The sequence below is a fragment of the Chenopodium album genome, chromosome 6 (assembly GCF_948465745.1).
Source record: "Chenopodium album chromosome 6, dcCheAlbu1.1, whole genome shotgun sequence".
In the NCBI taxonomy this organism is placed as follows: Eukaryota; Viridiplantae; Streptophyta; class Magnoliopsida; order Caryophyllales; family Amaranthaceae; genus Chenopodium; species Chenopodium album.
The window spans coordinates 64,140,496-64,153,666 of NC_137839.1; the positions used below are offsets into that span (position 1 = coordinate 64,140,496).

Genomic DNA, 13,171 nt, shown 5'->3' on the forward strand with positions numbered 1-13,171 from the left:
TGTATTTAGTCGCGTCGTCTCCAAGATACTATTATCATGGTTTCAAAAAAAAAAAAAATACTATTATCATATATGCATAGGTAGATAGGTGCTTGCAGTTATTAATCTAATTGATAACGTCTCATCTCAATTTGTTTTAGGCAAAAAAAAAATAATATAATACTCGTAATAAGAAGACGTGTAACGTGTTGAGAAGGAAAACTAAACCCAGGTCCTACTCAATAATTAAGACATATAAGACAAATCGATTTGTTATTGATTTAATTATTCAACTATTACACTTTCGTTTACTCCATATTTTTTGTATTCTATTAACTTCATTTACACGTTCATTTGTGATTTTTTTGAGTAATGTTACACTTTCAGTGATGCATATTTTTAGACAATTTAACTATTTTTTTTTAAAAAAAAAATAATAAGTGAGGTAGTTGAAGATTTAAGAAAAAAAAAATAGTGAGATTAGCTTATTATAGAGTAATAAATGTGAGAAAAAAGAAATAAAAGTATTGTAGTTTTGTTTTCAAAAAAAAAAAAAAAGTATAGTAGTTTTTGGTGGGGATTATACTAGGAGAAAGTTAAAATATTAAAATGTAGCTTATTGCCAAAAACAAGAAATTATAACACTTAAAAAACATGGTAGCATTCGGTTAGTGTAACATTTTAAAAAACACGTAGTATGTATATACTTCCTCCGTCCTTAAATAAAAGGTTTCCTTTTAATTAATAACTTAGTCTGTAAATAGAAGTCTCATTTCTTATGAATCTATATTAGTCTCTATAAATAGAAACTCATGTCTTATTTATCTATATTGATTTATTATTTTTATTTGCTTTAAATCAACTAATCCTTTATCTCAACTATCTTCTTTATTTGTTAATGAATAATTTCAATAATTTATATCTTAATTTATGCAATTTCAAAAATGAATGTCCTAGCTGATTTGTTATATACGGGTCTGTTCTCATATGTTTATTTTTAGTTCAATTTAATTCAGTTCAGTTCAGTTCAGTTTAGCTCCTAATTTCCTTCTCTCATAAAATATTCAGTTCAATTCAGTTCAGCTGATTTCAGTCTATTAGAACAGGCCCATAATAAATCATTTATATCAACTTATTAGTTCTCCTAGCTAGTTTTTTTTTTTTTTTTTTTTTTTTTTTTTTTTCAAACCCACATGAACTTAGCCTTTTTTTTTTTTTTCAAACCCACATGAACTTAGCTTAGTTTTCGTTCTGAACACGTCTTCTTAAAACGAGTATTACTTTTTTAGCCTAAAACAAAGTGAGATAAGAGTCATGAGACGCTATCAAAATAACTACGAGCACCTATCTAGATATGTATATGTGATAACAGAATTTTGGGTACGACGACTCAACTCATATGGGGCCCGATTTCTTAGATTTCTAGCAATTTTGGTAAGTGTGACGTGGGGAAAAAAATAACAGGTAAAGTGTTTGAGCACCTATTACTTTTTTTTTGGGGATAGAAAGACAGAATGTCAAAATGTAGGGAAAAAAAAATATTCGAAAGGATCTTTTAAAAACATCAAGTGTCACGTGCGTGATGATTAACATCGGAAAAGTAAAGTCAATTACCATATTCTGACGTCAAGGTCCTTTCTCAGAACAAAAGTACTTATAATATAAAGATTTTTTTCACTACTTTGAATACGTAATAATGTCTTTTTCGCAACAAAGTGAAGATATAAATCCCTTTCTAACAAATATTATTTAAAAAAAATGAAGGAACTACATATGAGTAGTTTACAGCGGTAAAATGTTGCATATTCAAAACAGTTTCAATTCAAATCACTAGCAGCTTTATAATGTTGTCATATATATTCAATAGTAAGTATGCGTTACATAGAAAGATGTTTATGTATTTAATTACTAAGTAGTACGGTAGGAATTTCCAGCGTCTGAACAACACAATCATCTGTTTGTGTTTCGCTTGGTAAATTTTCCGTAATAGGTGTAATCTGAGAATTTCTGTGATTTCCTCCATGGTAAAATTGTACAAACTTAAACATCCAAATGATACAATTCCAATGTCCAATGCTTCTATCACTCGATGAAATTGCAATCGCTGCTCGATATCTCCGGATCATATAAGCTACCAAAGAAAATAAACATACGATAGAAATTACACCATATATGATATAAAGTGCGACAAAATCCTTTGGATTTAATCTCTCAACAACATTTGAGGAAGTTGGACACTCAGAATTGGAAAACCATTTGTCTTCCAATTCTTTTAGCACTCCATTCTCTGATAATTTTAGTATGGCCTTCGATACATCATCTACTATTGGAGAGCCTTTTTGAAAGACCTGTATGGAATTATATAAGAACAAATTAAAAAAAAATAATCAAAAAGCTAGGGTTAAAGATATAATGCTTATTCATGTACAAAAACATGTTCAAAGAAGTAATTATAATTAACATTCCCCTCAAAGGAAAAAAAAAAAAGAGTAATAATACACGTAAAACTTACTTTGACATTCGAATCTTTCAATAATATTGATGAATTAGGAATATAATGTTACCTTCTCTATAATTTACCTAACTTTTCATGGAATTTAGTTGATGAAATTCAACCTTATCTACGTATCCTTTTTATTATTGTGAGATAATATTGTATTCAACATTTACATATTTTATCATTACCTATTATGAGATAATTAATTTTGCAGAGGTTTTTCAATGCGGCAAACCACATATAAAAAGTTGTATTAATTTTAGAATCTAATAATGATTGATAGAGTACGAATTTAGAGATAAAATCAATTGTTAATTGTTATTGTACTTTGTTGTTTGTGTAAAAAAAGTCGTAAAGAAAGTAATGTGTGTAAGAGATTTGATCTCAAATCTTGGGATTAACCAACTAATAAAGATTCCGGTGTGGTAGTTAGTAAGTTAAAATTGATGTTGATTTTTGATTTTAATAATGCATGATGGATAACTTAATAATTAATATTATAGATTTGGCAGCTTATATGCAACCTTATTAGGTCTATGTACATCATTTTAAAATGACACATTGTTCATTCAAGCATACAATTGTTGACTTCTAAGTAAGTCTAAGGGCATTTGGAATTCTTGGTACCTCAATCGTTTACATTGTACGACCAAGAATCTTGTCATCTTAGATTTTGACCACAACTCTAAAGTCACCTTTTTTCCTTCTATCTTAAGGTTACTTCGAAACATTCGAGAAACCTTTTTAGTTAGGGCTTATCCATTGCAGAATATAATTTATCATCAACTAATTGACTTATCCAAAAACTTTTCATAAGATCATTGCATGCAAGACTTCAGCCCTGTTTGATTCACCTTAATTTTGCTGAACTGAAATTATTTTTACTGAACTGAACTTATTTTTACTGTACTGGAACTAAAATTATTTTTACTGAACTAAAATTACTTTTACTGATTTTCTATTATAATTCTTCTCTAAGAAAACTGAATTTTACTGAATTGAACTTATTTTTACTGAACTGAAATTATTTTTACTGAACAGAAATTAATTTTACTGAACTGAACTTATTTTTACCGAACTAAAATTATTTTTACTTAATATTATTTTTTTAAGGTGAAGAGAACAGGGCCTTCCTCTAAAAGACCGAAGCAATGCATTTGAAGAGATTCTTTAATTAAGTAAAAAAAAATAGGGTAAGAAATGCATAGCTAGTTGATGATTCGTGGTTATATTTTCTACCTGGATGAATTTTGATAATGCTGGTGGTGGAGGTGTTATAAGATGTGATAGGGGAATGTGGATTGTTGGCTTTGCTATCAGGTTTAATGCCATGTCTGCAGCAGCTGCTGAACTTCTTGCTATAAGGGAGGGTCTGCTCACTGCTTGGAGCAAAGATATAAAGCAACTAGAGCTCGAAACTGATGCTGAAGCTCTAACTAAAATGCTCCAGGACCCAAAAACCTTTGAAGAGAGTGACTTGGGCAATATAATTAGGGATGTTGCTTCATTGCTTGAAAGGAACTGGACTGTTTCGATTTTCATGCTAACAGGTCTTGTAATTTTGTGGCTGACATCTTAGCTACCATGGCCAGAACCAAGATCAAGGTCGGTGAAAGGGTCCCTTATAATTACCCTCCTCCTGCAACCTTTGAAGCCTATGCAGCAGAGATCCCTGAACCAATAGCAGCCTAGTTTGGGTTTCAGCAGTCTTCCTTCAATTCCTTTTGCTCAACATGTGTGGTCTGCTACCAGTTACTTTATTTTAGTTTATATTACTAGTAGTACTTTTGGGCTGTTTTTACAAACTCTTATCTATATATGCTTTCTCGGATAGTTTATAAGGCTACTATAGGTAATTATGGGCTGCTACTCATGCGCCCAGATTATCTATCTTTTGTAAGATGGTTCTTAATACCATCCTAATATAATATAGTTTCCCTTTTGTGTTAAAAAAAAAAATATATTTTCTACGTGTATTATTAAATAGGCATTATATACAGTATACACTATTTTTAAATGTATAAAAACCGAATTTTATGTGTTGGTGGTTTGTAATTAGTCATATAATGTATACCATGACTTATAATGTAGAAAAATTTGTCTGGAAGGGACATATATGTTCACTATTTTATCGAGAAGTACCTTATATGTTTAAAGTGGTCCAAAAGGACCTTATAAGTTAATTTTGTTATTTAGGGGGACATTGAGGTCGGAATCCAATAATAATTTACTTTTTTTTCCGTGTTCACCTATGTGGCCTTTAAAAATGACTCATTTTTCTTTATTTTCCATAATTTTCCTCAAATTCCCTTATTTTGATTTGTGTCATGCCATTTGGAGATCAGAAGAGAGAGAAGGAGGAATTGGAGGGAAATTGTGGAAAAAAAGGGGGGAATCATTTTTTAAGGTGACCTGAGAGGTCAACGTCGGAGAATAAACTTAATTAATGCCGGATTTCAACCTCAAGATCCCCCCAAACAACAAAATAGGGAACATATATGTTCCATCAAGACAAATTTTCCTATAATGTATGACAACACGCTATAAAAAAATGACTCAAAAGACGAACATAAAGAGTATTAGTAATAAGTTTCGTAGAAACTTACAAAGCCTTGTGCACCAAATCCAAAGGTGTGCTTGGTGCTAGTGAAGCTTTTGCAATATTGGTTGACGAGGAGTTTCTTGTATGGAAGCTCGAGAAAGGCAGCAACAATTGTATTATTGTCGAATAACTCTTGATAGTCATATTGGCTGCTAACATTCTTTATATTTTGTGGGTTGAATTTCTGCACATTTACTAAGTAATCCCACACTGAGCCCCCATCACAACCTACTTTGGAGTTTGTTTTTTTCAGCCATTCAACATTTCTCACCTTAATTGGCTCTAACAATGGAACCGTGAGCATTGCTGTTAGGCTTGCCGTATAGCTTGATGTCATTACAAACACCACACACATCCATACTGCCACCAGTGCGCGTGTTAAATTGCTCTGTATGTTCTCCCCTACAAAAGGAAAATTATTATTACTCTCGATAATTATGTCCCACCTAACTAGTACGCATTTCTAAATTGAATTGAGAATAACCAGGATGGAATTAACCACTTGAGCTATCCTTGACTCTCAGGTTAGTTGGAATTAACATATCATAGTAGTATTATATACTTCAATTCTTGGACTAGTTTCCTTACAAACAAATCTTCACTGAGCTTCCATTTGTTTTTATTTAGATACTCCTATTCTAAACAATACTCCATATTTGTGATGATGAATGAAAATAAATTTTTTTGAGAACAACTACTAGTATATGGTATAGTCTTCTATAAATACTTACTTTGGGCAAAGAAAATGGAGCTGAAAGTGTACCAAAGTGCAGAATTTATTTGGTTAGTCAAGCTCCCTTCAAAGTCTGAATTTTTGGCAATTTGACTCTCGATCAACCACACACCAAACATGGTATATAACAAGGTGCAAAGAATAACCAACCACAACTTCAAACTGAAAGGCTTCATCAACATTTTTGCCTTATGAGAGTCCTTGGATTTCAAAGGCACTATCATCGACAACCCAGATTTGGTGTAAGGTTGAGTAAACTCCACAAAATTTGACCTATTTGCCAATATTGTTATGTCACCAACTGCTGCATCATATGTCTGCCATCATGATAAATTATAACCAATTAATATCGAATTGAAGGATACTGACGCTATGAGACATAAAATCATATTAATGTGTACGTCTTAACATGTACTTATTTTACAAATGTGTGATTAAAGATATTAATGGTTACAGAAAAGCATTGACAAATGTGTGTAATGAAACAAGTCTATAAGAGCAGAGTAAGGACTTGTTCTGTGCAATATGTTTCAAATTCTTAAATTGTTACTTATTCATAGTAATATCACATCATATTTGACTAAATCAGAAACATTCAGATCGGATTAGATCAGAACTTTTAATTATCATTTACTTATTGCTAAGTATCGTTAATTGTATATTAAATAAAATTATGTAAGTTACATATTTGAAAAGTACATGATGAGGCGAATGTAACAAGATCCAATTTAATAATATTTCTCTTTATAAATTAGTAGTAAAATGCAGTCAAAGTTTAATCTAATTAATAAATCATGTCATAGCAAACCGGACTAGATAATCAAAATTCAAATAAGATCAAATCAGACCAGATCAAAACTTATTAAAATCACATCAAATTGCTTTATTTTAGTTGAAGAAAACAAGTTCGAAGTATACCTACCTTGTCATGGACGCGGTAAATTAATTCGTCGTAGGTGCCATTAAAAACTTCAAACTCATAAGGAAGACCATAACTTTCTTCCACAATCTTGACTACTTCAAGAAACACGTCAATGCAGAAGCCTGTGTAAGTAGTCTTGTTTTTATTCAAAGTTTCCACCATGACGAACTTGTCAAAAGGTGGATTACCAGGAATTCCAATCTTTAAGGGCTTCATTGTACTTGGCATCGTGTAACCTATTGGAACATTATGTTTAATATCTCCTGGCCAATTTACTATTCCGTTTAGCATTTTATTTAAAATCTCACTACTATTTTCTTTGTGATCTTCCTCTCTTAATTTCTCAACAAAACCAATTTTCGGGGACCAAAAATCGAGTTCTTTGTAGCTCTTTCCAAAAACATTTACTATCCTATACAAAATAACATCTTCATCCAATGCTCCATTTTTTATCGAAATTTTGCCACTCAATCCGGTGAATTTACTAGACAAAATTTCATGCATTAACGCGTGTGATATATTGTAGTCCTGACGTTTTTTCCTGTTATATTCACACAAACATGTCATGGTAATGTTGCACCCTTACTACACCTATAAATATTGGACAAATTTATTGAAATTTTAACAAAAAAATAGAGAGATATTTACGTACCTCTCAAATGCATATCCAATGGTTGTGATGGCATCATATGCTCGTAAAGCATGAATTCCAGGATGAAAGTTTTGTTCATTTGGATATTTTGCTATCATTTTCAATAAAAATGCACGACTAAAATCCATGAAATCTTGGCTATATTCATCATAATAAGTCTTGATCCCAAGTGTGCCTTCCATGTAAGATCTTGTAGAAGAATTAAGAGCGTCGAGTAGGCTTGCAATTCTATCTGTAACAATCCACGCCGTCTCTCTTCCCATTAGCCCCATATTATTGGCTTCTTTAAACAGCTGAATCGCCATTGGCAAGGAAGAGTCAAGGACTACAAACACACGCGATTGCATGCTAAATACCTACACAAGAAAATCAATATAGAAAGTGTTACTAATAAATAACGGTTACTACATTAATGTAATAGGGGTTACTTATATTGAGCAGGTTATCTGATCAGTATTATAGGGGTTACTTGGTCAGTGTTATAGAGGTTGTTTCGTTTATTTTATAAGCAACCATATGGTCCGACCTAACATACACAAAATGAGTTGTACCAAACGAATTCTTAAATGTGACAATTTTAATTTTGTTACGTTGAAGGTTACATTAATTACATACCTTAGCTAGCTCCTCGATCAGTTCCTTTGAATAGGGCACAGAACCAACGGGAGGCAAGGCTAAAAGATGTTCAATCTCTGATCCAACTCCTTGAAGCTCTTTAGAGAAGAGATCCAACATTGAAGATATTGTACTAAGATCTTCACCATCTTCATATACCGCGATTACCTTCTTCCATCCAAAATTTTGAACCAACATCGCAGTACAATTAATTTGCGGTGAATAATCGTTGGTTAGTTGCACCAAGAAAGAGTGTTTTTCCACTTGTGACGATGATCTTAAAGAAGCTGCTGCGAGAGAAAGAACTGGCACTTGATATTGATTCGCGATTTCTTCCATCAATGCCACTTCCTCGGAGTTTTCTGTCCCGGTGATTATTGCCTCAATTTTCTTTTCTTTGATTAACTCAATTGCTGTGTTTCAATTACATGTCAAAACAAATAAAAGCACCAAGTTTTGTAAGAACGTTTTCATCAAAATATGCACAAATATATATACATTTAGGTTAAATTTAGATGTAAGTATCCAATTCCATAGTAGATAAGAATGCAGTCATTCTAATGGCCATTGCTGTGTTACTAATATGTGGGCTATGTTTAATAAGGTGGGTTAGATCATGATTACTAATTTAATTAAGTTGTATATGTTACAAACTAAGCTACAAGAGATTTTTTAAGTTTGCCACAAAGAGTGAGCGATGATAATCCATTCCAAAATCTATTGGAATCAAGTCAAAAACTCTAACATTCTTTTACACTTGGGGGTATTATAAACAAATTAGTGTATTGCCCGATTAATACATGATGGTTAGAATTTCAACTTAATTATTGTTGGTCATGAGTTCAAACAATATAATGCACATATTTCTAATGTTTGAGAAAGGTGCCAGTAGCATATATAATTTCTTAGAAACATCTTATAAGTTTTAATTAGGAAATTTTTTTCTCAAAGGACCTTTTATGTCCACTATTTTGTGAGAAAGGACCTTTTAAACAAAAGGTGGCAAGAAGGGACCAAAAATGAGTTTTTATTTGTGAAGAGGACCATTGCCCGGAAAGCAGGATTTGAGCCGCCAACTCCGGTGTTGACCACCTTAGCCCCACCCCTTTCATGGCAGCAATCCCTTCCTCTATCCCGAAAACCCTTCTCTTTCAAGGTAGCCTAGCGACCTAGCCTTTCCCACAACCCACCACCCCCTCTCTCCTGCCGCTGTCGGTGCTGACCCAGGCGCCCAAGCCTCCCCATGCCGGTGACCCTCCGATCCCCACCGTCTTTCCCTCTCTTTAATTTTCTCCTCTCATTTCTCTGCTTTTGCGCGAAGACTGATCTTCGTTTCTACAAATTTTGCACAATTTTACATCCAATTTGCTTTCAAAACTTCTGAATTCATTCAATTGAACCCAATTTCTTCAAAAACTCATCCAATTCCATACCCTTCATTAACTCATTCAGAAATTTGACTTCATCCCTCTCGTTTCTCGTTTCTCGTTTCTCTAAATCCCTAAATTCTAGGATTAGGGTGGAGGAAATCGCATGAATTTTTATAGTAATCAGGGTGGAGGAAAGGGAGTGGGGGTAGGGAAAGGGGAGGAGCAGGCTGTCGTGAAAGGGGTGGTGGGTGTGAGGTCAGTGCTGGCAGTGGAGAGGTAGAGGGAGTGGTTAGGGGTGGTGAGTTTGTCGTGAAAGGGGAGCGGGAAGATAGAGGCGGTGCGGGTGGGGGTGGTCAGGTGGAGGAAAGAGGAGGCTGCCGTGAAAGGGGTGGGGCTAAGGTGAATTCCGGGCATAGGTCCCTCCTCACAAAAAAAAAAATCCATATTTGGTCCCTCCTTGCCACCTTTTTTTTAAAAGGTCATTTCTCACAAAATAGTGGACTTAAAAGGTCCTTTGTAACAAATTTTCCTTTTAATTATAGATTGGCTTACCCTTAGAAAATGACTTTTTTTTTTTCGTCTCGTGGATTCATCATTCTAGTGGATACAATGCGAAGTCACTTGACGGGCATGTATAAGCGACAAAATTGGAAAGACCAAGAATAAAAACACCAAAGCCAGAAAGTTATCGATGTTATTCTCGTGGTCCTTCGTATGATAAGTTTTTCTTGTTTTTTTAAATTATGTAATTTAGGATCTTTGTTTGTTGTGCGCTAGGACTAGTCAATTATAGAATCAATCTTCATCCATATTCAATTGTGGTTTTACGGCCTTTAGCAAGACAACTCTTTTTTAATCAACTTGAAAGTTTAATGTCCCTTCAAAAAAAAAAAAAAAAAAAAAAAAAATAATAATAATAATAATAAAACCCTTGAAAGTTTAATAAGGAGTAGTTTGTTATGTTTTAAAAAGTTGTAAAAATTAACATGGACATTTGAAGTATTTAAAAAATTAGGAAAATTTGTATGAAGGGACTAATATATTCACTATTTTGTATGGAAGGACCTTTTATGTTGAAAGTTGTCTAAAATGACCTTATAAGTATGTTTTGTTGTTTATAAGGACCTTGACATCGGAATCCGGCGTTTAACTTTGATTCTTCGGTATTGACCCCCCACGTGCATGTCACGTGACATTAAAAAAATTACCCTCTCCCTTTTTTTTCCCCTTTTCCCTCCAACCCTAGCCTTCAAAACACTAGCAAAGTCAAATGTCGGATTCCAATGTTAAGGGGAAAAAAAGGGAGAGGGTACTTTTTTTAATGCTATGTGACATGCACGTGGGGGGTCAATGACCGAGAATCAAAGTCAAATGCCGAATTCCGATGTTAAGGTCCTTCCAAACAACAAAACATACTTATAAGGTCCTTTTAGGCAACTTTCAGCATATAAGGTCCTTCTAGACAAAATAGTAAACATATAAGTCCCTTCAAGACAAATTTTCCAAAAACTTATAACCCAACAATAAAGAGTAATTTGATTAATTTGCTCCTTGGACATAGTACTAGAGTTAATATGATAGGGTTATAAGGTTATTAGTTTATATCTATCACATCTATATTTTTAAATACACTGTACTCCCTCTATTCCTGTTTTTTGGCTCCATTTAATTTGAAGTCAACTCACTAGTTGTTAGAAGAAAAAAAAAAGGCATCAGGTTCAAAATGACTTATAGACACCAGTTTTGTTAATTAGATAATAACCACTTTAAAACGTAGCATTAAGATAAAATATATTGTGCAATTATGATAATTGTTTCTAACAAAGTACCATAAGAACAATATAAAGAGTTAGGGCTTGTTCACATTTACTTAATTTCAGTTTAGTTTAGTTCAACTCCAATCAGTTCAGTTCCAATCAGTTCAATTCAGTTAAGTTCTTAATTTTCCTCTCTCATAAAATATTCATTTTAGCTCAGTTAAGCTCAGATCAGTGTAGTTCAGCTCCAATCAGTTCAGTTCAATTCAATTCAGTTAAACTCCAATCAGTTCAGTTCAGTTCAGTTCAGTAAATGTGAACATGCCCTTAGGCCCCGTTCACTTCACCTTATTTTTGTTGAAATGAAATTATTTTTACTTAACTTAAATGAAATTATTTTTACTAGAATTTAAATTAATGTTGTTGAACTTAAATTATTTTTACTGAATTGAAATCATATATGCTAAACTGAAAGTATTTTTACTGGATTTCTATTATATTTCTTCTTTAAGTTTAATGATTTTTATTGAACCAGAATTATTTTTACTGAACTGAACTTAAATTTGCTGAATTAAACTTAAATTAATTTTACTGGACTGTAACTATTTTTACTGCATATTATTTTTGTTAGGTGAAGTGAACAGGGCCTTACATTTATTCAGGTCATCATAGTAAGAAAACTTTCAACAGCCAAAAAATGTAAATTCCACATAAACATTATTGGTTTTTTTTATTTTTTTTTCCTTCAAGATTGTAGTGAGCCTCATAGAAACCAATCAATACTGAAATTGTTTAGGGCTCAAAGCTTGAATTGTTCTCATTGATCTCAAATCATATACTACAGATATTCTAAATATTATCTTGAGTCAATTAAGCCTATAATTAAGGAAACTAATATATATGATAATAAGGAATAATATTCACCTAATCTTTCCTAACAAATACATATATCTAGCTAAAAGAAGAAAAGTCAAGTTTTAGACATTCCTCTTAATTTTGGAGTGGAAAAAAACTTTACCAGAATAGGCTGTTTGAAGAGGATTGCTCCTACTAGAGTTTCGAAAATGCAACTCCACCTTGTTATTCTGAGACTTGTTGTTGAAATCCTCAGCTGCAATCTCTATTCCAACCGTTTGCTCCTTCCCGGTTCGAGCATTCGGATCAACGAACACGCCTATATTCATTACCATCAAGGTGTTGCCGTCATTAGCAGCAACAATACATCTATGTAAGATAACTAAGAATCCTATAACAACCCATATACTTGCATCATTCAAACCCATTTTTTAAGGGTTTTTTTTTTTTTTTTTTTTAAGTAGTATATATTTTGGCTCTTTTTTCAGTTTAAGATAAAGAGAAGAAGCGAGTGTATATGATTCCAGAAGGGTGACACATGAATCTAGTCAAGACGTATGTTGTTTAAATTTAAATATGAAGAATAGACTGTATAGATGGTATATAAGCCACAGAACAAAAAAATATGTAAAGAAGAAAATACCAATTTTTTATTTATATTAGAATAATTCTACAAGACTATACTAAGTATTTTTCCAAGATATTTCCTGGAAATAGTTGAGTAAGTACAAGCAAAAGGAAGAGTACGATTGGGTCTTAATTAATTTGTCTTTTTTTTTTTTTTTTTGACAATAGCAGAAAACAGCAAGGAAAAAGTATTAAAAAACATCAAAAGGAATGGAGGTAGCAAAACATGAACCCGTTTGTCGACATTGGTTTGCAAGCATGTGAGGTCGATGAACATCTTCTCTCCCGACTTTTAGGAATACACAATGTTGAAAAGATTTACCTATCCTTCGGATTTCCTTAACTATCCAGAAGAGGTCCATTGATAAAGCCCCTTCTTTGCATAGTGAGTTGATTATCATAGTAGAATCTGTAAATAGCTGTATGGATATATATCTATTTTCTCGGGCCCAGACCAAAGCTGAAAGGCAAGCAAGACCCTCGGCATGAAGGGCCGAGGAAGCAATACCAGAAGTACCCCCCGCGTCTCTCTCCCTTTGGTCAGATAAAGTGATCGTCCTGC

The 13,171-nt window shown here is 32.9% G+C and overlaps 1 protein-coding gene across 2 annotated transcripts; it reads right to left on the reverse strand.

Moving 5' to 3' along the window:
• Positions 1-1,752: 1,752 nt before the first annotated feature.
• LOC145636168 (glutamate receptor 2.7-like) lies at positions 1,753-13,020 on the reverse strand. 2 transcript variants are annotated; one of them, XM_081687643.1, is made up of 8 exons: positions 12,146-13,020; positions 8,001-8,413; positions 7,386-7,741; positions 6,734-7,274; positions 5,810-6,128; positions 5,350-5,480; positions 5,083-5,262; positions 1,753-2,327 (listed from the first exon to the last, which is right to left on the reverse strand). In XM_081687643.1, exons 1-8 carry the CDS (start codon positions 12,408-12,410, stop codon positions 1,881-1,883), a joined length of 2,652 nt encoding a protein of 883 aa, XP_081543769.1. In that variant the 5' UTR covers positions 12,411-13,020; the 3' UTR covers positions 1,753-1,880. The 2 variants fall into 2 exon arrangements, with proteins under 2 accessions (XP_081543769.1, XP_081543768.1); XM_081687642.1 differs by having other exon boundaries at positions 1,754-2,327; positions 5,083-5,480; positions 12,146-13,019.
• Positions 13,021-13,171: the final 151 nt, after the last annotated feature.